The 13,112-nt window shown below is 39.3% G+C and overlaps 2 protein-coding genes across 6 annotated transcripts in view; one reads left to right on the forward strand and one right to left on the reverse strand.

Moving 5' to 3' along the window:
* Positions 1 to 8,294, reverse strand: part of CERT1 (ceramide transporter 1) — a 79,487-nt gene extending 71,193 nt beyond the window's left edge. For both annotated transcript variants that reach the window (XM_014252359.2, XM_005522730.3), the window contains exons 1-2: positions 7,984 to 8,294; positions 4,473 to 4,607 (exon numbers count right to left, since the gene is read on the reverse strand). In XM_014252359.2, the coding sequence (XP_014107834.1) occupies positions 4,473 to 4,607; positions 7,984 to 8,079 (231 nt within the window). In that variant the 5' untranslated portion in view covers positions 8,080 to 8,294. The remainder of the gene's footprint in view (positions 1 to 4,472; positions 4,608 to 7,983) is intronic.
* Positions 8,295 to 8,549: 255 nt separating this feature from the next.
* POLK (DNA polymerase kappa) overlaps positions 8,550 to 13,112 on the forward strand; it is a 38,470-nt gene continuing 33,907 nt past the window's right edge. For all 4 annotated transcript variants that reach the window (XM_014252378.2, XM_014252379.2, XM_014252381.2 and 1 more), the window contains exon 1: positions 8,550 to 8,681. The gene's annotated coding sequence lies outside the window, so the exon portion shown is untranslated. The remainder of the gene's footprint in view (positions 8,682 to 13,112) is intronic.

Here is a 13,112-nt window from a genome sequence, read left to right on the forward strand (position 1 = left end):
ACTGCATCACTGCTATTGCAGCTGGTTTAAGCAAGTAAAAACAAAAGGTTTTTCTACGTCAATAGTATACACAGGAAAGAAGATGAATACCAGTCACTGGATTAAAGCAACATGGCAAATACAGATTCTATCAGTAGAAAAGCTTAAGTTTTAAATTGGAACAGAAGCTTCTGGAACTCTTCCTGCATAGGTAGTCACCTCCAGGGACAAAAAAAGTACAAAGGTCACACATAGCTGAGCTTAAGAATTCTAAAAATCCTACCAAGCACTGCATTTCTCTAAACATTTTTCAAGATCCTCCATATAGATGCATGCAGAAGAGCTACTCTTACCAGGCAAAACCCCCTAGAATTCATCAGATAAACACTTTGCTATTAAGAATTCTATAAACAGATTTGAAAAATCTATTCATATAAATACCTACCATGATTAAATTAGTGTTGGCCTTCCTCTTAGATTGCCTGAAGTGGGAGCACAACATACCATGTTATTCTTGATTTATCATGCTGTGACTACATGAATTAGTGCAAAACTCTCTCTACAACAGTGGTGATAGCACTATAAGAGCAGACACAGCAATCAAAGCAAACACAATACAAACTTATGGACCAGGTTGCCTGAAACTTGGACTTCCAGATCTACTGGGCATTTTCTTTTTGTTCTTTTAATAACAGACCCTAGACCTTCCAACTCCAAAACCATGGCCCAGGGATCCACATTTACACGACTGCCACGAACATCCATTCTTAACCTCGTACACAGAATTCCCCACTGGAAGTTTGACTTCAAGAATGAAAGAACTATAAAGCTTTAAAATAAAGAAGGGTATCCCTAATAAAGACCAACTGATGCTGACTGCCAGTAATTTACTATGCCCAGGCTAGATTAATATAACAAAGCTTAAGTTTGTCCATATATGACCATTTTATAATATGCATAATTTCATCTCATCTACTGACCACATAGCAGAACTTTCATCTTTAATTTCAGCCTCCAGCCTGTTATAAACCAATTAAACACCTTCAAGGTGTTTTGTCTTACATGGATAAAAGCAAGTCAGCATCATATATTGACTTTCATCATCCTTCCCCAAACTTAATTCATATGGCCAGTTCATATGTAATCCAGTGAGTACACAATAAATATTCATCCTTTTTTTCCCCTATTCTAGAAAAATCAGTACCAGTAGTCCAACCAGATCCTGTATTTTTCACTCAATGAAAGGTTACTGTTACACAGCAATACCTGTTCTGGATGTACCACAATATAATTCTGCACTTGAAAGACACAAAATAGCTATGCTAATAAGCATGAATTTAACTAGGATTCTTTCATCAAATAAAGGGAAGAGATGAGTGTATTACAAAATATCCCTATAAAATTATCTATCAATCCTTACCCAGAACAATACAAATGATAAAACAGGTGCAGAAGCAACTGTGGGTTTCTGTATACAACATTCATGTCTCAGTTAATACTATGGCTTATAATTAGACTCATCTTCATTGCTGAAAGTAGAGTAAAACTACTCAGTGACAGCAACTTTCCAAATTTATGCTTATATATTAACAAAATGTGGTCGTTCTATAATAACAGTATAATTAATTATGCACATAAAATCATTACATTCCCCATTCGATTTAAACATGCATACTTAATCCAAGTGTCTAAAAGAAAGCTTTACAAACATCCAGCCACCCTCTCCTACAAGGGTGTCATTACAGTCATCAACACCACCTCATACCACAGAAAACTTTACTGAAATACAACAGGTTAAGACAGAAGTAGGTAATATGTCTGACTCTGGATCAGCAAGATTAAGGGAAACTGAACTTACAGAATAGTGAAAGATTGCTGAAAAATATTAAAGATTAAGATCTCAACTACATCAAATCACTGCAACTGAACATTAAGCCAATAAGTGATAAGAAAAAATAAGAAGCCTGACACCCCCTCCTTACCAAATTACAAATCATTCAGGAAATAATAAGTTCCACTGACAGCAAAGGTAGTTTTCACACATCATTTTAACACTTATTTTATCAGCTACAGGTGTTTTCCTATGCATTTAAATACATGCTGGAAAGCTTATAGTTACTGAAGACATTACAAGGATACAGAAGATCAACTATATAACTCAGGAAGAATATCTTAAACTTATATCTTTGAGCATAATCAATGTTCAATTTAAAACTTAAGTTAAAAAATATAGAATTCAATTTGCTACTAAACAACAATCAAACCAGAAGCATCAATGCTAAAAGTCTGGCTTAAAAGAATAACCTCTGAAAAACAAAGAGAGAATAATTACAAGACAGTTTCGAAAGTGTATTTCTATATCCTAGAGACATGAAATAATCCATTAGTATTCCTCAACTTCTAAAATTTCCACAACAATAATTTTAATTGCAGCTAGATCTAACTAACGGGAACTTAAGAGCTTTCAGGGATACCATCTATCAACTGAACTGTCAAATACCATTCACAAAGCACAAGCCTGAACAAAAACGGAACTAAAATATCAGATTAACCTTTAGAACTGTGGATGCTTTTAACTCTTCCTCCATGTATTCAAGAAGTTCAAGAACTTAAAAAAAGATGCATCAATTCAACTCCAAGTTACCAGATCAAACAAGTGCCAGAGAGAAAAAAGCCTAAAGTTACATGTAAGAAGTTCCAGCGTTACACACATCCTAGTCTGAAGACGTGCTTGCTAAGACAAGCTTGCCTTTTAAACTGCAATGTACCAAAACATTCAAGCAGCAATGGAAGTCATCACTATAACTATCTTATTCTACCACCGCATCTGGAATTCAGGCTGCTGAGAGGTGCTGTACAGCATGCCTGCAGATGCTCTTTGGCTACATCCTTGCCAGCACCTTCCTGTCTCTGCCTCTTGAGAGATTTTTGGAAGTTCTGACCGACATCTTGACAGACTGCCATAGATACACCTCAATGAAAACTCCTAGAAACTGTCCTGTACAATCAATTCCTGATTAAGCTGCATCTTGAGGAAGTTTTAGAAGTGCAAACAGTTTAAAAAAATAGTATTATTATATGATCTGTTTAAACTTTTAGATGACTACAATGCTTGCCAGACATTTAAATGTAAAAATCTCCCTTTCTTCACTAGCTTTTCTCCAAAATACATCTGGTTGATGCAATGAATCCAGTCTTTTTTTTTTCTTTTTTTTTTTTAAATCAGGAGGTACTTAATAAAATTTTATTTGTAAGCTGTAAGGAAGCATACTTCTCATTTGTCATCCTTAATTCAGCTCGAAAAAACTCCACATATTTGGTGGAATAAGAACATACATTACATTTCTAAGATTTAACACTACTACTTTAGGAACTTGTGTGCTACATGAAAGTCTGGCTATTTTTACTCTAAATCACATAACTGGACAGACTATTTAATGCAAATAATAATATTCTTTGCAGAAAGACTACAGCATGCTTTTTGACAACCATTAGTCATAATGTGTATTGCAATTCTGAAAGCCAAAAAAGCAGACTTTTTTTCTTTACCTTCTAAGGCAAAGTCATCTTTTAAAGATTTCTTGGGTTATCATAAAGGTTGGGAAAAAACTCTAATGTTATCAAGTCAAATCATCAACCTAGCACCACCATATTCACCATTAAACCATGCCATCAAGTGCCATATCCACACTTTTTTTGACACTTGCAGGGATGGCAACTCCACCACTACTCTGGGCCTCCTGTTTCAATCTTATACAGCCCCTTCCATAAAGCATTTTTACTGTGTAGACTAAACCTCCACTGAGACAACGTGAGGGCATTAACTCTCATTCTTCCACTTCCTACCTGGAAAAGGAGACTAAAACACAACTTGCTACAACCTCCTTTCATGTAATTGTAGAGGGCAATAAGCCTCCTCCAGGCTAAGCAACCCCAGCCCCCTCAGCCACTCCTTGTAACACTTATGCTCATTTATATGTAGACTCTTTATTCTTACCAGTCAATTCCAGACCTTCTTTTAGTGTTTGACAAAAACAGCAACACACTACTAACTTGTTCAGAGAAAAAAGCACAGAGAAGAACATTTTCTTTTGGAAACCTACAGAGTTGTGCTCAGAAAGTCAAGAACCACAGTCAAAGAACCACTACCCTCTATCTAGAGCAGACTGTGAAGGATGGTACCTCCTCTGGGAAGTTGGTCTGGGGTCTTAAATTGACCCACTGAAAAAACTTTGCAGCCTTCAGAGGCAGAGAGTCTATCCACCCACAAAACCCTCTAATGTAAGAAATGAAAAGTTGCTTGCTGAAGCTACAAATTAAAAGATTTTGTGAGTGCCTTAGAAATTCCTTGCCCTGTTCCACAGTGTTCCACTGATGCCACTGTCGCAAGTAAGAGACCTAACAGAATTTGCCATACCCATGTTTGCTTTCACCAGATAGAAATATACAGCACCTTAAAACATGAACGATGGCAATAATAAAATTGTACTTACTGTAATTTCAGCCTTGCTCAGACAGATAGAGCCTCTGCATCCATACTCTGTTTCATCTTCAGACTTGTAGTAACTGAGTGTGTTGCTTTTCAGAACTACCCATCGATCCTGCCACCCATGAATGTAGTTGGTCCACTGTAAAAAAATTTTCCAGAGATCAGCCAATGGAAAGACAACAATAAAAGAAGAACGATGGATACTTCCTAGGCTTTTGAGCATGCAAAGAAAAAGGCAAGTTATTTTTACAAGTTGCTCCCAAATGAGAACGTTTTTCTGCTCAGAGCTCCTAGAAGAATTTTACAAACTCCTAAAGCAATAAAAAAACAGTTGTTTCCAAGGGTCAATAAGCCAACAGATGTCTGATGTCTGGACTCCAACTGCACTGTCAAGGCCAGTTACAGTAAAGGCAATAAACATACTGGTAATACAAATTGAGGAAAACAGAGGAGGGGGAAAAAAATATTAAACATTAATGATTAAGGTGAGTTCAGGCATCTGATTTAAAATCTCGAGTTAGGCCAAAAGACTTAAGTGGAACCTAGAATAATTTATTTTATATGAAATATGATATGATGTTTTCTCATCATATAAATACAAATATGCCATTATCCCACAGCATAGTAAATAACTCTTGTAGTGCCTAGAGGACTCAGTGCTTTTTAATTTAATATTCTCCATAGATACTGCTTTATGTTTTAATTCTAACTACTTTCAGTAAGATGATACTTGGTTATCAGCAGACATCAAATCATGTTTTGCCATTCAGATTTTTCTAGGGACTCCACATTCACACACTGAATAAAACCAATATTCCAGGAACAAGTTCTGGACTAATTCTAGAGAGATCTAATAAGAAGTGACCAAAAGTTCTAATTACTATGCTTGTATTTGTAACATCTTTCTGACTTCATTTTGTAGAATCAGATGAACTTCATAAAATCATCTGACACTGATAGAAAATCAGGACTATCCTATAATTCTGACAATACACAATATTAATCAATCATGGTGCAAATGTTATAAATTTGATAAAAATAGAAACAAAAATATTAAAATCAATATTATCATGCAAGCATTTCTTTGATTTTGAAAACAGCTGGTTAACATTTAAGTCTATCCATTATTCATCATTTTGTAATCTAAAAGAGGGGGAAAAGTCAACTAACAGTCTCATTCCCACTTCGTACTATATACACTAGTTAACACATATTCCATAATTACATGTTAACTTTAGTAATAAGATGATTAATTCTAAGGAAAAAAAATTATAGCTGAGAAATTCTTAGCAATTTTCAAATGTAGGCAAAACCTTAATTTGCTTTTAAAATATAAAGCCCTTTTTCATCTCTTAATACATTTAATTGCTAAATACAGCATTACTTCAAGAAAGCCTCAAGTGTACTTAGTGCATGAAGTGGTAGCACAAACTGCCATAGAGGTGTATTATTTCCTGCCTTCCTGTTTCCCTATATCTCATGTTCCCAACTCCTCCCAGGATGTGAAAGGCAGAGTCCAAAGTTATCTTGGGGGAAAGAGAAGCAAGGAAAAGCATGTTTCCTTCTCTGAAAAAGTTAACAGAAGCATATATAGCAGTGGATCTTGCAGCTGCTGTTGCAATCAAAGCTTGCTGTTGCAATCCAAAGGCGCCATGAATTAAGAGACTTAAAGTACACTTGGACAGGCACGAGGTTTTTGCAGAGAAAAGACCAGTGTTTCTCTAAACATCTAAATTCTCGTGCTTCCTGAAAGCCTCTTCCACTGAAGTTCTTTCTTTGTATCCACCTTAAAATCACTGGCAGGAAATACAATGGAAAATATCCTACAGTTTCAAAACATTTCAAAAGACCAGCAGGATATACTTCTAACAAGTTTCTCTTACCAAAGTACTCCATTTCCTTCACAGCTTTTCTCTTTACTGAAGGGCAGAACTACTAAAACTACTATGTTCACAGTGAACTGCAGCCTACTTCTATGATTTCAGAACTTAACTATACATTAATATTAATTAATCAACATTAACTATTAACAGTTAGTTATTAAAAATAGGTATTTCCTTAGTAGAAAGTTCAGTATGGTACCATCCAATTTTAATTGGTTTATCTCAATAATTACTGAGGTATCAACTAACAAAAGGTAACCCTACCCCGCAAACATATTCATTGGGACCGGTTTCGCCATACTTGACTATTCAGATTAAATTCCAGGTTCTCATGGGAAAGACAGTCTCTGCGCTACACTCAGCATAATCATCTAGAAAAGTAAAAAGTGTGCACATACCTCACCTAGAATGTCTGAAGCTATGGCTTCACCTGCTACACCACTGAGAAAGAGCACCTGGACTTTGTATTTAATTTGCTAACATAAAAATGAATTACATTCTATAAACTACTTCCTGTCTAACAACAGAAGCATCTTACCCAGGGAGAACTTTGCTGTGAAAAAAACACAAACAAAATCTCCTATTGTAACTGCTCTAACACCATCTCACATCCATCTCATCCCCTCCTTCCCCCATCCACTATTAGATAAAATCTTACAAATGAAAGCAGAGATCCTTCTTTTTTCCTAACCATTTCCTCTTATCTCTGGGGTCAAAAACATTTTCAGGCTGGCAGGAGTTCACAAACTTTCCGTCACAACAGTGTGAACTCATGGCTGTTTTCTACGCATTTAGGGCAGTGTAAGATCTCTGTATCCTGTGCCTCCTATGTTGGCTTGTTCCTAGCCTTATCGTGTAGGACAGGAAACAAAAAATTCAAAACATAGTGCTTTAATCTTACAGATATTTCAACGTCATTCTGAATATACTTTCTGTAACAAAAAATAAAATATCCGTATAAAAACTAAGTAATTCAATATTCTACTCCAAAGTACTTCTGAAAATAAAATTTCACAGTACAAACCGACACGTGTTCGGAAGTAACCTTATATTCAGCGATAAGAGAGAAAATAACTATGGTTATTTTTAAAAGGGGAAACAAGCCGTATAGCCATTTTCCTTTTCCGCTCCTCCCGCTATCTCTTGCCGCAGGAGTATTTCATTCCCTGTTTTGATACTTGCACTCAAAGCCGTGCCTGCTCCCGAAGAGACACGACTGGCTGCGGGGGCCTCCGGGAGCTCCCGGGTAGCCGCGACACCCAGGCCCGGCGCCGCTCCGGCCGGAGCCCGAGGCTCGGGGGAGACGCCCTCCCGGCGCGGCTGCCGGAGCCCCGCGGCGTGCGGCCGGCGGGCTCGGGGGGCGGCGGGGACCGTGGCTCCGATCGAGGAAAGGCTCCCCCCGTCCGCGAGGGGCGGCGGGGCTGAAGGAGGGGGCGCCCGGCGCCGCCACGGCTCTTCCTGGCGGGGCCTCCGCCGTCAGGGGGCGGGGGCCCCGGCGGGGCCACGGCCGCCCGCGGGGCCCCCGGCCCCCCCGCCACCGGCCCCCTCGGCCCGAGCCCCCGGGGCGGTCGAGGCTGACAGCAACGAGGATGGGGGGTGGCAGGGCACAGTAATGGGGTAGAAGCGGCTTACCTTACTGAGCACCCCGCAGAGCTCAACAGGCAGCCCGAGCTCGGTCTCGGGGTCCTCCTCGGAGCCGGAGGAATTCCAGCTCTGGTTGTCCGACATGGAGACCGGAGCCGCAGCCACCGCCGAGCTGTGAAAGAGCCGGAGCGGCCCCCGCCCACAGCAGCCTTCTTCTGCCGAAGGGACCGGAGCGCCAGGCTCTACTGGAGCGGATGCCGCCACCGAGCGCCGCCCTCCCCTGTCAGCGACCGGCCGGCAACCAGGCTCGCAGCCCCGGGTTCCCCTCGCCGCGTCCCCGCAGACCCCGCCCGCGGCCAGAGCCACAACACCGGGACAGTGAGGGGAGGAGGGGCGAGCGCGCGTCCGCCTGCTGGGCACCCGCTCAGCGCGCTCCCGCCGCAGCCATCTTAGATGAGGCGGGGGCTCTATGCCATCGTCCACGAGCACCCCGCCCCACCGCGGCGCCCCGCGGGAGTTGTAGTCCTGCCCCGCTCGGCCGCGAGTTCGGGCGCTATTGCCCATCACTCGTGCCGCAGGACGTTCTGGGAGATGTAGTCTCACTCCGGCGGTGCACGGCCGCCATCTTGGTTTCGTTGTTCCTGTGGCGGCTGGTCTCGTCTCAGTCCCCTCGAGTGAGGGGGAACTCCGCTACCAAGGGCGACGGTGCTGCCCAGGGCGATGTTTGCTTTATCTTTTATGCAGAGGTATTTGCTTTATCTTTAGCGTCTCTCCGGCTCTGCTTGTTTTCAAGGGCGAGGAGATGTAGTCTCTCTTCCTCGCCTCAAACCTTGTGGGACTCGGGGCAAAGGGGGACATTTGTGCGGGGTGAGCGGCAAACTTTACGCTAATCAAAGATGGTGGAGGTGGCGGGAAGGGGCGGGAGATGCTGCCGTCTCTGGATGAAACGAGAGGGGATGGCCGGCCGGCCGCACCTGACCGGGTTCTGCTTCCACGGGGGTGCTCAAAGGCGTGGGGTGGGCAGAGCAGGCAGAATGATGGGTCCCCGTTCGGCTTCGGCTGCCAGGTACTCTGGATGTTCTCCCTTCCATTTATTAAATTGCTTTCGTAGTTTAGGAAACGACAGGGTGATTTTTTTTTTTTCTTCAGACTTAGTCTGAAATACGTGTTTTCGTCGATATTTATGGGTGGAGATTTATTTGTAGAATGGAAAAAAAAGCCCTGTTGCACCTGTCACTTCACGATTTGTGAACAGCACATATACTGTTTTGGGAAAGACTTAGGATTTATACTAATTCATCTCCTTTCTCCTGATTTCTTGGGCGGGGGAAAAAATGTGTTTAAGAATGTTGGTTAAGGAAATTTCGTGTTGGGAAGATGCATTTCTGTTATTGTTGGAAGAGCAATGCTGCACAATTCTGTTTTCTCTGACTTCTTCCTTATGACAAATTATTAATTTTCCCGTGTTAGGCTGTTTGAAAGTTTCCATTGAAGGTTTATTATTTTTTTGAAAGAGCATTGACACATTAACTTATATGGATTCTGTATATATAACAGTTAAAAGTTAAATAATATTCATATCTGCTCAAAGTCTCAGATATGAAGATATTTACAATGAATGCAGAACTGTGGATGATTCTAAAGGTAGCATCATTGTCCTAAAATATTAGAAATAAAAAATAGTCATAGCCATCTTAATATTTGTGTAATCACTGCAATGTACAAGAAAAAAACTTTTACAGAAGTCCATTGTGCGTGCAACTTTAGACAATTTATTAATATATAAAATGTTGCTGAAAACCAATATTCTTTGATTCACTATGTGTTTGGGAAGAAACCCAAGTGCATTTTTTTCTCCTTAGTGTTTATTTCAATCTACTGTATTTGTCAAGCAAGCTATGTAAGTATTGATATGTATGAGAATAATTTATAGCTCTTTTCTACAATACGTTGTTGAAGTTAGTTGGCATCACCTGTAAATCCGGTTGTGTCTTCTCAGTTAAACTCTGAATGAAATTCTTCTCAGGAGCAGGAGCTGAAAAGACATGTCTGAGCAAGTCCTTTTAGCAGAGCAGTGTACACAGACATTTCCTGTCAGGCTTTTGATCTGAAACTATTACTATTCACTTAGTTACAGAGGAAGCTTGCTTTTTCTTTTCCCCCTCCAGAATATTGAATCAGTCAAGTGTTACAAACTAAAAATACATAGGGTAGATAGCTTTTCAGGTTGTTCAACAAACATATCCTTGCTTTTAAGAGAGAGTATTTGTTTTGTTTATTAACTGTGGCTAGTATTTTACAAACTTCAAATGAAAAAATATTGAATGCTAAAAGGTTTGCCTTTTCAGCTTTTCATATAATGCATTGGCTGTGCTACATAATAGATTTCTGTTTACACCTGCCACATGCTCCTAATGTATCTTGTTTTTCAACACAATGTCACTGGCTTACCTTCTTCCAAAAGCTGTATTGCAATTGTGAATACCTTATGTAAATTACCCCTTCTTTCCAATGTTCTGACCGTTTTTCAAAAACATAGCATACTGTCTGTTACTCTTAATGAGATAAGGTCATCCCCTCATCAGCAAGCATGGAGTACAGTGGGAGAGATTTGTAAAGAGAAGTTTAGTGCTGAGGACTTGAAGTTTTTACACATGTTTTGAGAGGTGTTTTTTTCAGACTACAGGAGTTTAATCCCTTGGAGAGCACCTACATTAATAATTGTCGTTTTGCAGGTGTGCTCTGAAAGAGCAGTCTTCCAGTTAATTATAGTTTGAAAAGAATCAGGTTTGCCTGTGCCAAGACCAATCTAGGATGCAAACCAAATCACAGGAAATGTAGAAAATCATCCAGATGCACTCACTCCTCTCTAGCTTCTTCTATACCTTTTCTACTGAACCTTTATTTTGTGCTTCATTGCTGTGTTTGTTTTTTCATAGCAAGTGCCCCTGTACTCAGTCTGTACCTCTTCTGTGTCTTAGGGATTGCAAGAAGTTTGCAAATTACTGTTTTAAATGGAAATAGTCATGACCTTTTTTAGAACAGTGTAACAGGCGGTGTTCTGTATTGCTGATATACTACCTGTAGTACAAAACTGGGGAGTTTTACTTCTTGGAATGTCATAATAAGCACTGTCAATTGGGTAACTTTATAAATACCTTTTTTTTCCCCCTCCCTTTTTTTATATGTTTTCCACTGCCATAGATCCTATTTTAGGGTGTTCATTTTTTATTTTTATAACAGAATCTCCATCACTTTCTAGTGTGTTCATGCTTACTGTTATGTTTTTTCTGAAATTTGAGACTGTTTTTCTTAGGAAGATCCTTAAAGGAGCTTTGCTACACCACAGCATATTGCCTAATAGCATAGGCTCAGAAATGTTAATGATTCAGACACTTATTCTAAAACAGTTTTGCTCTCTGTGAATCACTGTGTTAGGCTTTTATTTCTAAGTTAAAGCGAAAATAAAATTTAAAATCAACTGTCTATGAATTCATTGGCACTGAACATGTCTATAGAAGCCAGGTCGCAGATAACTACACTACCTCTAGTGTAGTTTTTACTGATGAGTGTTCAGTTCCTTCATTATTTTCTTTATGGATTAAACTGGTAAAGCCTTTGTTTTCAGTAATCTAGAAGCGCAGGGAAAACTTAGTTAAAGACTTTGTTAAAGAGATAAATCTTTGAGTTTAAAAGGTCCTTTAAATTACTCAATAGAGGCAGAACATACCATGGTTCTTTGCCCTTCTAATAAACTTAGATGTTGTAAAGACATGGGGATTTTTTGGCAGAGAAACTGAAAGCAGAATTTAGAAAATAATTGCATTGCATCTTGCCTAGAGAAAATTGATAGGGGCTGTGTATTCCACTTATTTTACTTGTGTCACTTGTGTCATAAGCTAAGAATTATTCAGCCAGTTTGGTGAATGGGATAAAATATTTTGACATTCATTTGTGAACATTGTCAAAAGCAGTCTCTATTAACTGTTTACTTTCAACGTGAATTATTTAATGTTTAAAAGGATGGATTTGTCTGCAATTTGTTACATCTTAAAGTTAGTGAGTATACAGAAGCCATAATTCTAGGACTTGTTTTTTCAGGGCTAATTTCAGGTTCTTGTATGGGATCTATGATTTTGTCAGATCTGAGTCAGCTGCTACTTTAAAAGTACTCTCATTTCATTTGTGTCAGCTTGAGCACTTGGAATTTTAACTTCCATGAATTCTTGCCCAGTTTTCTGTTCAGTATTAATTTATCATGTACTCTGTCTTATTACATTTGTAAAGATACTACATCTTTATTGGAAGATTAATTTTCTAAGGAGCTTGTTTGTGTTATATTTTAACAGATACTATTTTAACAGAGAATAGTTTTGAACACGCTAGCTGGGAATCTATGTGGTTAACACCATGTATATTAAATGTATGTGTATTGATGCAGACAACACTGTTGTGCAGTTCCTTTTGCCAGTTCTTTTCTTGTAAATTACTACAGGATTAGAACTGACAGGAGTCTTCTCAGGGTCATTCAGAAACCAAGCCTCTGGTAAAAATCAAACCCCCTGTGGCTAAGAAGAATTGAGCAGATAGTTAGAAGGACAGTCTGATGTGCTTCCTTGAACATGTCTTTGGTGAAGATTTGCTTGTTGAGAAAGAAATTTCAGGGCAACTGATACTTAAATTATTATCAGAGGAACATATTTTCACAGGAAATTAACAGAGAGTTAAGGAGTTTGCTAAATTTGATCCAGTGATCCGGAATGTTTCCTTGCCAAATTAATGCTTACAGAAGACTGTAAGCAATCCTTTTTTGAAAGTATGCAATATGCATACTTTATATACATATGTGTTCTCTCAGGCACATTGTATGATTTTTGGGGTTGGCCTACGCAAGTCCAGGAGATGGACTTCAGTGTTCATTGTGGGTCCCTTCCAACTCAGGATATTTTAGGATTATTAGAATGTTGCTGTTTGGGGATAACATCCTTATCCAAGTAATGCATAAATCAAGTAATACGAAATAAAATCGCTGCTGGAGTTTGCAGTGTAACATTTGAAATAGCAGAAATGTTGAGAATGCTCTAGCAGGGTTGAATTTTCCTAGTTTGTTGAATTTATATTTGTTATTATCTTAGATATTCAATAATTCACCTATTGTTTAAAGGGCCTGGCTATGA

Source organism: Pseudopodoces humilis, chromosome 4 (genome assembly GCF_049639895.1).
Source record: "Pseudopodoces humilis isolate 2021_Gansu_Grassland_sample_001 chromosome 4, ASM4963989v1, whole genome shotgun sequence".
NCBI lineage: Eukaryota > Metazoa > Chordata > Aves > Passeriformes > Paridae > Pseudopodoces > Pseudopodoces humilis.